Source organism: Anas acuta, chromosome 3, assembly GCF_963932015.1.
Source record: "Anas acuta chromosome 3, bAnaAcu1.1, whole genome shotgun sequence".
Classification (NCBI taxonomy): Eukaryota; Metazoa; Chordata; class Aves; order Anseriformes; family Anatidae; genus Anas; species Anas acuta.
This window is the reverse complement of record NC_088981.1, coordinates 91657296-91670578: the sequence shown is the minus strand read 5'-3', so window position 1 is coordinate 91670578 and position 13283 is coordinate 91657296. Positions and strand designations below refer to the sequence as shown.

Here is a 13283-nt window from a genome sequence, read left to right as displayed (position 1 = left end):
TCTCACAGCAGATGTTTTGATGTCAGTGCTTTTCACATGAAATCAGCCAGTGAGTTGAATTTTCTTGATGTTTATTGACCGCAATGTCATTTGAGTTCCCTGAGAGGACGAGCATATTAGGCGCAAGGAATTTAGCAAAAGTGGAATTGCAAAATTATTTCTGCATATGATTCCAAAACTTTCTAGCAAATTCAATTGCTGGAATAGTAAAGAAGCTAATAAAAAATAAATAAATACAGAAGAATGATTAATTTATTCTGCACCCCTTTCCCTCCTTGATTTTCTGTTTAAATTTAATATCCAATCTGTCTTAATATCAATCTGTCCCCAGCACCCTTCCTTCTCTCCTGGTTCTCTAAATCCACATGCTAAGGGAGATCTCAAAATACTAAGTTTCCCTCAATCTTGCTGCTGTGCCACTGGCCTTCTGAAAATGAGTTGAACGTAGCTTACAATCATTAATTTTTCTTGATTTTTTTTTTAAGGTATAACTAGTTACTTTTAACATGTAAACCTCTCTTTGTGTACTATGTATCCTATTCTTAGTATACTCACTTCTAGACTCATGAACCCCTAATTCTCCCAAACTGTATTTCATTTTTGTTCTTGAGGACTGCAAAACTGACCTGAAGATCTAGTTTGAAACACTACAGAAAGTGCAAACTAAATGATAAAGCAGGTGCAGCATTCTAATGGACTGATCAATGAGCCTGTCAGATCATCTGTGGATGGGGATGACGGCACTAAAGTTCACCTGGAAGATTTGCATTACTGCATAGAAAAAAAATGATGAGCAGCAGGAAAACAAAGTACAGTATCTTCTAACCTAAATGAGCCTGTGGTTTTAAGAGAAGCCTTCTCTGCTGTTAACCCTTTATTGCAACCAGGGAAGTGGTCACTGCACCGAGCCTGTCTGAATTTAAGAAGAGATTGGACTGTGCACTTAGTCACATGGTCTGAACTTTTGGGTAGACCTGTGCGGTGTCAAGAGTTGGACTTGATGATCCTTAAGGGTCCCTTCCAACTCAGGATATTCTATGATTCTATGATTCTATGATTTCAGATTGCCAGAAGAGGAAGATTAAAAGCTTTTCCTATGGCTTTCCATCATGGTTGTCCATATGCCAAACCTGCTGTGCCTTCCAGCTCACACTGCAATGGTTCTGTTTGATCCTGATGCTCAAGGAGTATATACTGAAGAACTGGCAACGTGGTTAATTGAGGCTGACTACTATATGGCCTGTAATATAAATACTGGATATCGTGGCATGAAGCTTATCAGACAGAAATATATCTTGGTACATACCAACAGACATTAAAAATTTCCCCTCCTCACAATAAGGACTATTAATTAGATGCATGCCCTGACTTACTAGAAAAAATTATAATGATTTTATCTCTATCATGCAGAGCAGAAATATAGTGTAATATCTAATGTTTGCTTGTTGAGAAGAGCTTTCAAACTAAAGCAGAAGCATGTTCAACTCACAAGAATGGTTTATCAACTATACTCCCATACATGTATCATGATTCTCCTGATTACAGCACTGCAGGGTATTCTTTGATAGCTTTTGCCCACTTTTCCATTTAGGCAAAAATAAATGAATGAAAAATTTTATAAGAACTTAGAAATTTCCAGAACTAACTTGTGTGAAATTTGCCTGCAGTATGGAATGGGAGACCACACACAGCAAAAATGGGAACTGCAAATACTGAGAAACTACAGAACCAGATAATAAAGCGACTGAATTTAAACATCCACAGGTGATGAAGCTGGCATTCATCAGATATCAGAGGTGTAAGAAAGACTTAGAATTTCCACACTATGTTCCAGCTAAACTGCTTCTGAATCAGAAAATCATATGGAATAAAAGTATGACCAAGAAAGAGTAACCAGGCAAAAAATAAAATGAAAACTAGCAAGAGGAAATGAAGAAGAATTGAAGAAATCAGGAGCAATTACACAAGTAACATAAAACCTTCTCAGTTTTGAAGAAGTACTTGCTCCACAACCACACCCATGTGACAAAGTTGTATTCCACGCAACAGCTGAGTATCCATGCAGAACAAGGCAAGCAAAATATACCTGTGAGGAATGTTTTAACAATTCCAATTCGTGTCCATAAATTCGTGTCCATAAATAAATAAGTCTGTAATAATGTAATAATTGCAATAATTCTGTTTGAATCCTGCCTGCCTCTGGGCCCTGCACTGGCAATTTAATTCTTGAACCACAGATGCAGTGTGCTCCGGTCTCCCCCTCATTCCAGTCAGTTTATCACGTCTTCAGAAAACACTCCTTAAATTTATGAACCTGTTTGCTTTTGTTATTCCTGACTTCTAGTTCTAACAGTTACAGTTTTTCTTTTCTGTCTTCTCTGTCGAGATTGATTTAACACTGCTATAGATGTTATGTAGATGACTGTGAATAGCTGGGAAAGAATGTTTTAATTGCTTGTGAATCGCCAACCTGTTTGGGAGTTTCAGAACAACTGATAATAACCGGTGACTGCTGGTGACTGTTATGGGATCCTTGGTATCTGGCCAGGGGGGCCAAGAGATTAAGAGGAAGAAAGAAGAAGCTGAAGGACGGTTGGGAGACAAGACCTGCGGAGAGTGTACAGAGAGTGTTCCATAAACTTGGAATAGTGCCGAGTAAGTACAAAGGGTGAGAGGAAGACTACGAGCCTTCAGCATGAAAGACCCCTAGAGACCCCCAGAGGAGACTGATGCGCATGCTCCAGTAGGAGGAACTGGACCCCGGAAGCTAATTATAATAATCTACTTTTTTAGAAGTAGTAATGAATATGTATTAGTCTAGGTGCATAAAAATCAGCTGCTTGATGTAACTGGTGTGCGTCCTGGTGGAGCGGAGACTCCCGGTGCACCCAGCGCTGTTTGCTTACCTCTATTCCTTTATATTCTTTTAATAAATCCTATTTTTTTATTTAATCCTAATTTGAATCCTGAGCCATTTATAACAATTTGGGGGCTCGTCCGGGATGGCTATAGTTCCTGAATTCTGATTTAATCTAGGAGAGGCGCCCCACCATTTGGTGGCTCCTGTTTGAGTCAGATCGGGACTAATGCCATCCTGAACCTGAATAAAGGTAAGCAAAGAATTTGATTTTTTTTGAGCTCCCTTGTTGCCGGCTGTTTTTTGCCCGTAATTCTGCGCGCGAAGATCCGGACGAAGACGACAGAGTCGTTTGGATACCGTTTGGTTGGATTCCGGTGTCCGGGATCAAACCGGACGAAGACGACAGTCGTTTGGATACCGTCTGGTTCGATCCCAGACGAAGACGCTGGTGGATACCGTCCGATTGAAGTCTGGACAGTCTGGACGAAGACGACTGATTCGTAAGATACCGTCCGGTTGGGTAAGGGTACGGTTGCCATTTTTTGTGTGTGTGAGTGTAACTGAGACTTCTAAAGTCAGCGTGGAGGTCTTTTTGTTTTCTCACTGGTTCTAATCTCCTGTCGGGGGGGCTGGACTGGTGAGAAGAGGGATACGTGGGTGGGTGATAGGTCCTAAACCCCCTGCAAGACACTCTCACTGGGCAGCCAAGGGCTGTGGGAATTGCCACTAGTAAAATTCCTGGATGGGTCAGATAAAATCGAAGACCAAGGACCAGAAAGGGAGCAAATTACCAGATATATGACCAAAAAGTCCATTATGAATAATTATTAGAAATTGGAACAATAGGGGCCCCAGAAAATTAAAGAGTAAATTAAAAATGATCCAGTATTATTTGATAGAATGACCAAAAGAACCCTTAAGACCCCCTGTATTTTGATCCACGGAGGACGGGGTCTGTCAGGCTTTGAACATTAATAGTAGAATACCCGTGGATCCGGAAAAGAGCAAGCTGAAACATTGGAATTAGAAATTAGAGAGCAATTGATTAAGAATGAATATGTGCTACATTTGTGCCTGTGCTGCACTTATACCACCAGATAACAGGAGCCCCTCGGGCCCCGAGAACCAGATTAAAAACCTCATGGTTCAGAGTTTAACCAAGGTGTCTGAAATAAGGAGGAGTGTTCACAAAGGGACAGGTTATGCATATGTATAGGAATGTTTATGTATATGTAACTTTTTACTAAAGCAATTTGTCACGTTAGGCCTGCACGACTTTGGGGGGACTACCCGCCCCATGCTGCACAGAACTGAGTAAACATACCTACTTTACAATCTTACTGATTGTGGAGTCAGCTTTTTGTGAGTCATTTTGGTGAGCCAGGCAGGAGACACTCTGCTCGGCTGCGGGATCGGCTGCAGCGTGGACGCCCCTAGGTGCACCCTGAGTGTTTTTGCTCAGAGGGGACTCCACTCTCGGCTGCTCACCGCAGGAGCAAAGAAACTCCTGAAACTGCAAACAAACGGTATGTTTTCAGCTGCTGGAGGGATACTATCTGGAGTGTTAATAATTGTATGTGTTTTTATGTATGTATGTATTATTTTGTGTTGAAAGTATTTTTGTAAATGTAAGGGTTTGAAACAAAGTGTTACAAGTCACTTCACAAAGAACACAGTCAGAGACAATACTTGTTTGGTTGGTTATCATTCTAAATTATATTCCTGTGGTATGAATGAGATGTGCTGGAGGCCTCCGTGTGCGAGTGTGCTGTGTGAGTGAGACGCAGCGTTGCTGCAAAGCGAGTGCAGAGTTCCGATCCGTGGTTCTGTACTCTCTGCAAGGGAGTGGGCAGAGACAAACGAGGTGTTTGACAGACTGAAAAGAAGTGCTGTTTTATCCAAGTTTTGAGTGGTGGTGCCTAATATATGGGCCCGGTGTATCTTGTGTATCTTGTGTATCCTATTTTTGCTCTTAAATGTTTTGACTGTGACAAGAAAAAGGCAGGAGCATGACATGACATGCTTCCTGCAACATATGAGGCCCGCACAGGCCGAGACCTGGACTCGCTGAGACCTGAACAGGCCGAGAGACCGGAGCGGCGCCGAGAGACCGGAGCGGCGCTGGGAGGCCCGAGACACTACGGAGGGACTACCGCTGGATGGAGAGAGCCCTGAGAGACGCTGCAGAGCCACGGACGGCTCTGAGAGACACAGAATAGACCTGACAGAAGCTGCAAAACGCGGGGAAATTGAAGTAATTGCAGAACATCCGAGATCGAGTTGCTACGGGAGACCAGAGGCGTCAGTGGACACTGGTAGCTGACCCTCACCGTGAGGCGAGTTGGCACAGAGCAGAGGGACGGACATCAGGACCCTGCAGCCTGTCTGACATAACCATGGAGGCAGCGGCAGCAGCGGCTGTGCTGCTTCACTCTAGCATTCTTTTTATAAAAGGTTTATCTTGCAATATAAAAAAAGACTATTCGTCCCCAGATCGGTGTTATAACTATTACTAATGACGACTTAGCTCTATTGCAGGGCAGGAGTGCAGAGACGCAGATTACACTGCCAAATGACCACCGGCAGGCTCTTTCACAAACCTAAGGTTGCAGCTGGCACTGCCTGCAGCCGTATAGCAGACGTTACACTCTCTTTCCTAACTAGTAATCATGTGTCTCATCCATTTGTGGTGAATGGCCAGTGACAAAAAGAAAAGGGGGAGACAAAGACAGAAACGGTACAAGGAGGATGCCACTGACACTAACAGCATGGGTAATAGGAGTAGTATAAGTGACACAGGTGACGGTGCGGGGTGCTCTGCCTGCTGCTCGCCTTCACCTGACTGTGCACTGCTGCCAACGGTGCTAGAGTAAAATGTGAAGACTGCTCAGATGGCAGTGATGAGAGTGCTTGTGTGAAGAAGATGTGTACTGAATCTGACTTTGTGTGCATAGATATCAATAAAGTGTGTAACCAGCAGAGAGACTGCAAGGACTGGGGTGATGAGCCCCTAAAGGAATGCAACATAAATGAATGTGACTGTCCAGCTGGGTTTGACTTTGTAGAAAAGAGAAACTGTGGAATTGATGAATGTCAAAACCCTGGTATCTGTAGTCAAATCTGTATCAACCTGAAAGGTGGCTACAAATGTGAACGTAGCCGTGGCTATCAGATGAATCCTGCTACAGGAACTGGGAAAGGGCCATACCGGTACAAAAACACAAATAACACCTGTGATTACAATGACGCTGCTAAGCAGGGTTTAGGAGTTTATAGCATGGAGACAAGGGGTAACAACTACAGTGTTTGGAACAATTGTACAGCTTTGGCCTTACCTCCTGATGTGCTTCTGATTTGTGGGGATGGGGCCTGGCAAGGTATCCCTGCAAATGCTATCAGATGTCCATGTTACTTAGATAAACTCATGGTATTTGCTCCTAGCTTGTTATAGTTGCGTGAGATCACCAGACATAAATGGGCATTGCTTGCACCGGATAGCAATGATAATGTTGAATTGTGTGGGGTTGCAGCTAGAGCAGCATTGGCAATTTTAGTGCTTGGAGTGGCATCTGCGGCCGCATGTAACAACTTAGAAAAATTGGTATGCTGGGCCAAGAAGCAAGCCTATGCCATGACAGAGATACTTGAGGAGATGTTACCAGATCAAAATAGTCTGCGACATGCGCTCTTACAGGATCAAGCTGCTATTGACTTTTTGCTTTTGGCTCAAGGGCATGGGTGTGAGGGACTGTACCTTGTTTTACTGACTACTGAAACAGCTGTGAGAACAGCAGAAAGGGGTTGGACCCATGCATCCAGAGTAAAAGGACCAATAAATACCAAAACTTGGAGGGTTGAGTCCGCTCCTGGGGAACTGAAATTAAAACTAAAAAGAACTAATATTCCGGAAATAGGGCATGCTTTACATGAAACACCAGAAGAAGGGGACAAGCAAGCCCGCAATGAAGAAAGGTGAGAAGGCAAGACCGGGGCAGGATTCTCCACTGCGGTGTGTATAGTCTACCGAGGGAGGCAACCCCTATGGGTATTGACTGCCGAGTGTGAGGGCCTCTACCGGACTTCTCCCACACTGAAATCAAGCTGTCCCAGAGAAAGAAACAAATGAGCAAACGGAAAATGTATGTATATAGTAAGAATTTTGTTGTTTTTTTTTAACCTATTGTAATTAGTTTTCCAGGAGCTGAATCACTCTCGAAAGCCGAACAGTGACACGAGTTTAAACAGATTCTGAAGGTGGATCCAACCCCAAGGCATTTCTCACACCTTTACGATACTCGCTGGACGACGCAGAAGGATGTTATACTTCCTGGTACTATTCTTACAAGGGCAATTGAGCCATGGAAATAATTTTTTTTATTTTGGGGGAGGAAGTGGCTAAGGCTTTTAATCTTAGCAATTGCTGGGTTTGTGGAGGACCAGGAGAAGCTGAAAGTTGGCCTTGGGTAGCTGGCCCAGTCGAACCTAAGTGGTGGGTTAGTAATTTGAGTGAGGTTCATGATGGAACACAGTTCTGGAAAGAGGAGGAGGACCCGTGGCAATTGCATTCATCAAGAAAAGGTATATATTGTTTAAACCAAACAGGAACAGTAAAAGTAGGAGAAAGCATTTGTAAATGGACTCTGTCCCCTGGATATGAATGTACTGATCCCGAATGTGGACCTATAAACTGTACAGCAAGTAAAGGGAAATGGAATACCACACATGTCCAGCTAAAAAACGGGACTTGGCTGAGATGCTCATCTAAGGAATTTTTTGGGCCTGGGTGTAAAGCCATGGCAAGAGCACAATCAAAAGGACAATTTGACGTTCAAATTTTGAGTTGTCAGCGTGATAACACCACCAGTGAACAGCATGTGGTAAAAGTCTACCGCTGGAGGTGGCAAAATGAGAATGGGACACAAGTTTCTTTTAAACATTTCTGGTCAGCTCGTAATATGACAAATCGTGAAGGAGAAATTAGTTGTAATTGTGAGTGGGAATCTAGTGCGGGGGCTTGGAAGTGTATGTATACAAGCATTAATGAGGCAAACATTGTAACGGGGCCTCTTGGTAATGAGAACACCTTGTATTTTCATGCCCCAAGGAATAAAAAGGAGTGGGACGGTCCTTTTCCAAATGGGGTGTGGGCTTTAAAAGGACATTATTGGGTATGTGGCAAACGGGCCTACAAAAGGCTACCAAAAGATTGGTCAGGAGTATGTTACGTGGGATACATAAGACCTTTATTCTTTTTATTATCTCAAATACAAGGGAATCACTTGGGAATAAAATTATATGATGATATTGATATTGATAGGGAGAAACGATACATTGATACCTCTTTAGCCGGAGGTAGTGCTCAAAAATGGAGAGAAAACGAATGGCCTCCTGAAAGAATCATACAGTATTAGGGACCAGCTACATGGAATCCAAATGAGGTAATATCTGGAGCTCGAGAACCTATTTATAATTTGAATCGCATAATTAGGTTACAAGCAGTTCTCGAATTAATAACTAATCAAACAGCAACAGCTCTGGATCTCTTAGCTGACCAATCTACCCAGATGAGGAATGCTATTTTCCAACATAGAATGGTCTTAGACTATTTACTAGCAGAAGAAGGGGGTGTGTGTGGTAAACTAAATTATTCTAATTGTTGCTTACGAATTGACGATAATGGAAAAGTAGTTAAAAAGATAACCAAGGAAATTAGAAAATTAGCCCACGTCCCAACACAAACCTGGAAGGATATGGAATGGGATTTATTTTCATGGCTGCCTGGTGGACCATGGGTTAGAAGAATGTTATTTTTTTTGTTATGTGGTGTAATGACGTTATTATTTGTACCTTGTATGATACCTTGTTTTACATTATTAATATGCCGGGTGATAAATAGTACATTGGTAATAACTTCATTAAGAAAGGAAGGGAATATGTCAATTATGATGCTTAAGGATTGGAGAACAAACCGAGAACAAACTGATGAAATCCAATTATTAATAACAGAAGAGACACGAATTGGGGATATTAAAAAGAAGATAAGGGATTGTGAGGAATGTTTTAACAATTCCAATTCGTGTCCATAAATTCGTGTCCATAAATAAATAAGTCTGTAATAATGTAATAATTGCAATAATTCTGTTTGAATCCTGCCTGCCTCTGGGCCCTGCACTGGCAATTTAATTCTTGAACCACAGATGCAGTGTGCTCCGGTCTCCCCCTCATTCCAGTCAGTTTATCACGTCTTCAGAAAACACTCCTTAAATTTATGAACCTGTTTGCTTTTGTTATTCCTGACTTCTAGTTCTAACAGTTACAGTTTTTCTTTTCTGTCTTCTCTGTCGAGATTGATTTAACACTGCTATAGATGTTATGTAGATGACTGTGAATAGCTGGGAAAGAATGTTTTAATTGCTTGTGAATCGCCAACCTGTTTGGGAGTTTCAGAACAACTGATAATAACCGGTGACTGCTGGTGACTGTTATGGGATCCTTGGTATCTGGCCAGGGGGGCCAAGAGATTAAGAGGAAGAAAGAAGAAGCTGAAGGACGGTTGGGAGACAAGACCTGCGGAGAGTGTACAGAGAGTGTTCCATAAACTTGGAATAGTGCCGAGTAAGTACAAAGGGTGAGAGGAAGACTACGAGCCTTCAGCATGAAAGACCCCTAGAGACCCCCAGAGGAGACTGATGCGCATGCTCCAGTAGGAGGAACTGGACCCCGGAAGCTAATTATAATAATCTACTTTTTTAGAAGTAGTAATGAATATGTATTAGTCTAGGTGCATAAAAATCAGCTGCTTGATGTAACTGGTGTGCGTCCTGGTGGAGCGGAGACTCCCGGTGCACCCAGCGCTGTTTGCTTACCTCTATTCCTTTATATTCTTTTAATAAATCCTATTTTTTTATTTAATCCTAATTTGAATCCTGAGCCATTTATAACATACCAGAGCCTATCTGACTTTTCTCAAGCATAACAGGTGTGTGGGAAGTTTGTGCTAAGATCCAAGTTAGTACAGGGCAGGTGGAATACATTTTAAATGGCACCAGACACCAATGTTTAAGCAACAATAATCAACAGTATTCAAGGCATCCAGAGAATTCTTCAGCTTGCCTTAGATAAGATATCTGGAGTTAGCCAGTTGGAGAGACCTCTGCACTCTAATGATGGTGTTCCTTTCATCTCCGCTGATTCTAACAGGAGTCTAGGCACTTTGTTTCCTCATAGTTCACATTTATGCATTTGAATAGGGAGCTGCATATACTCACAACATGGATGTAGATGAGATAGGTACAATTTTCTGTAATCAGTGGGAGTGCAGAAGATGGACTGGGGAAAACAGAGCAGGAACCTGATACAAAAAATATTGTCAAGGCTTGTGTGACCTTGGCAAGTAGAGGGATTTATATTTTTCCCCACTATTCTGGTAGACAGCTTTCTTCTTGAATGAAATCCAGATGCATTTGCTGGCTTAACACTACCAGAGCTTTGTTTCATTTTATTTTTTCAATGTCTTTTCTCTGTTGCATCATGTCAGACATAACATTGTATCTATATTAATCAACTTATTTCTTTTTATTACAGCTAAATCTGGTGGTCATGATACTTCTTTTGAAAGGTGATCTTTAGATAAGAATTATATTATTAAGAAGCTCATTATTTTCTATTTTCAGGAACACTTCTGGTTTCTGAGTTTACCTACAAATTCAAAAGGTAATTATACGCTGTACTGCAGAATAATTTACAGTATTACAGTCTGCTTATCCTCTAGAAAAATGTCACTTTGTATTTTAGTGTTCTCTTTATAATATATTGCACAAAATACTTGGCACTGTCATTTTTACAAAAGGTGCTTGATATGTCTTTCTTATCTGTGTCAAAACTAAATTGAAACACAGTATTTAAAGTCTGTTTGGTTGAACCAAATATGCCAGAAACATACTGATGAATGCTTAAAAAGAACACTCCGAACACTTTTGCAATTAAATTAATCTTCACAAGAATTTGAAATAACTGAAATAGAGGCTACTGACAAAATTAGAAATATGAGATGGTAAGAATATATTTCACTATGTTAAATGTAAGATAATAAAATATATTAATGTAATAATAGTGATATGTTATTAACATATATTAAAAATGACAGTGCTCCCCTCCTCCCTCCCTTCCTCCCTTCCTCCCTTCCCCTCTTTCTCTCTTCCATTCTACTATCTTTTAGGATACACATAAACATTCTGATTGGATGTTGCAAGTCCAGATATTATACCTGCTCAAATTAAGTCTGCATTTAATATTTAATTATGCCCTGAATTGATGTTAAATAACTGTTGTCAGGACAAAGAAATAGCTTGAACTCATTCCTACCAAAATCTGATGTAATGTACAGCAAAGTAGTACTCTCACCACCCAGCCATGGACAAACTCAAGGACAAGACTTGGCGGTAGCCAGTCTCATAGCCCCTCCTAGGGCACAAAGCAGTTCACCCGTGAGTGAACGTGAATAGGAATACATCATAGTGAAGTTTCCCCTACTTTTATGCTTGAACTTCCTCAGACTCCAAAGATACATGTAACTCTTGCAGAATTCAGTGTCTCCAGGTTAAGCCCACACTGGGGGCTGTGCAGGTATGGAAAGAATAAACATCCAAACTGTTAAAAGTTGTCCGGATTTAAAAACATGACCTCCCTGGTCTGAAAAAATAATAAAATAAAATAAAATAAAATAAAATAAAATAAAATAAAATAAAATAAAATAAAATAAAATAAAATAAAATAAAATAAAATAAAATAAAATAAAATAAAATAAATAGAGTCATAAATAAGACAGAAATAAAATCCTACATAAAAAACAAACAAAAAAAAAACAAACAACAAAAACATAAAAATAACTACAAGCAGCTCCCAACTAATGACTGCAGCAATCCTAACACCAAAGATACCTAAACAAAGTAGAAAACAATAAACAACATAAAAGTATCACTTTATGTGTATTCTCAGCATTTTTGTTTTTATCCTGTGAGATGCCAAAAGTTGACAGGATAATTTCTAACATTTCAAATCTTTCAGACATGCTCCTATCAGTCCAGAAGCACATTCATCTTCTTAATGATACTCAACTGTGGCCTATTCAACATATAATGAATGACTTTTCCATATTTAAAATTAAAATGAGAGCATACATCACGAATCATTCACAGAAATAAAGGAACAAACTATCACAAATATATCATGGTATATGGTAGAACTCCCAATTTTTCATGCCCCATTATATTTGAGTCTTAAAGCAATGACACTTCCTTGAAGTCTATAAACCCTTTTCTTCAACTTACAGAAAATGAAAGAAATAAATCAAACTAAAGACCACTTAGACTAGTATAACCTGTCAGAGCTTTGTTGCAACTCCTATCTAAACATACTCTTTCTTAGATTTTCTTTTTGTTATCAGGTATCGTTTCTAATATATTGCAATATTCCTGCCATACTTTCAGTACAGTGTATGTAATCTATTTCAAAGACACAAAGGATTTTTTTCTTCTAATGACATTTTTTGATACAAGGCAATACTTTGCACCAATAGCTTAGCAAAATTTAATTAGGCATGCTGAATGGGAAAGAATAACATATGTTTCTGTGCTAGCTAATGTATTATGAAGGGTCATTTGATCTTGCATTTCATGGTATAAGGTGATAACTTATGCATGATAGGAAGGAATTCTCTCCTCAAGCATATTACCTTTTTCAATTACCTAGGAATATTATTTGCCCCTATTTCTCCTCTCATCATTTTCTAAAACACTGAATACTATTTCCAGAGCCAGGAAATAATGCTAGATAAGTTAATAACTCAGTGTGCTATGACAACTCCAGATTTCAGTGTTGTATTGTACTGCATACTACAAATAGTATAATACAGAATGTAAAAATTTTCCCTTATCGCTACATAATTCAAGAAAATTTTATAGTTCAGCTATGGAGAAGATTAGTTTGGAAACAAAAGTCCATACAATAAATAACCAGGTGTATGATCTATCGCAAGCTGTTTCTCATTGAAGCCCAAGTGAGCAAACGAAACTAACTTTACATAGAATGGTTTACTGCTTCATTTTAAAGTAACATATGTAAGATTCTTTTATTTATTTATGATTCTAGGCTACCCTCCTGATGAATAAATTGCCAAGTAGCATATGAAATGTAATTCAGTATATGTATTAGGACAAAATTCCATATAATCCTGGTGACGAATAACAATTTATTCACTATACTTGAAGTACTGGATATGAGTTCCCAGTCATGTGTGAACAGTTTAAATATATTTATGGATAGATTTCTGAACTATTCTAGCACTTCTTAATACTGATATACTTCAATGTAATGAGTGTAAAGATTTTCATTTAATCATGAATTTATTTCAAAATTACTGCAT

The 13283-nt window shown here is 39.8% G+C and overlaps 2 protein-coding genes across 6 annotated transcripts in view; one reads left to right on the top strand and one right to left on the bottom strand.

The window, feature by feature from the left end:
- The window catches only part of KHDRBS2 (KH RNA binding domain containing, signal transduction associated 2), a 386008-nt gene that overhangs the window by 230854 nt on the left and 141871 nt on the right, over positions 1-13283 (bottom strand). The gene's annotated exons all lie outside the window — the stretch shown is intronic.
- On the top strand, positions 2097-9797 carry LOC137854625 (uncharacterized). Its single transcript, XM_068678281.1, has 2 exons — positions 2097-3386; positions 7051-9797. The coding sequence occupies exon 2, from the start codon at positions 7219-7221 to the stop codon at positions 8269-8271; it is 1053 nt and encodes a 350-aa protein (XP_068534382.1). The 5' UTR covers positions 2097-3386; positions 7051-7218; the 3' UTR covers positions 8272-9797.

What these genes read in the sequence shown, in the direction of transcription:
- LOC137854625 (XM_068678281.1), top strand. Translation starts at nt 7,219, where the DNA reads ATGGAAATAATTTTTTTTATTTTGGGGGAGGAAGTGGCTAAGGCTTTT.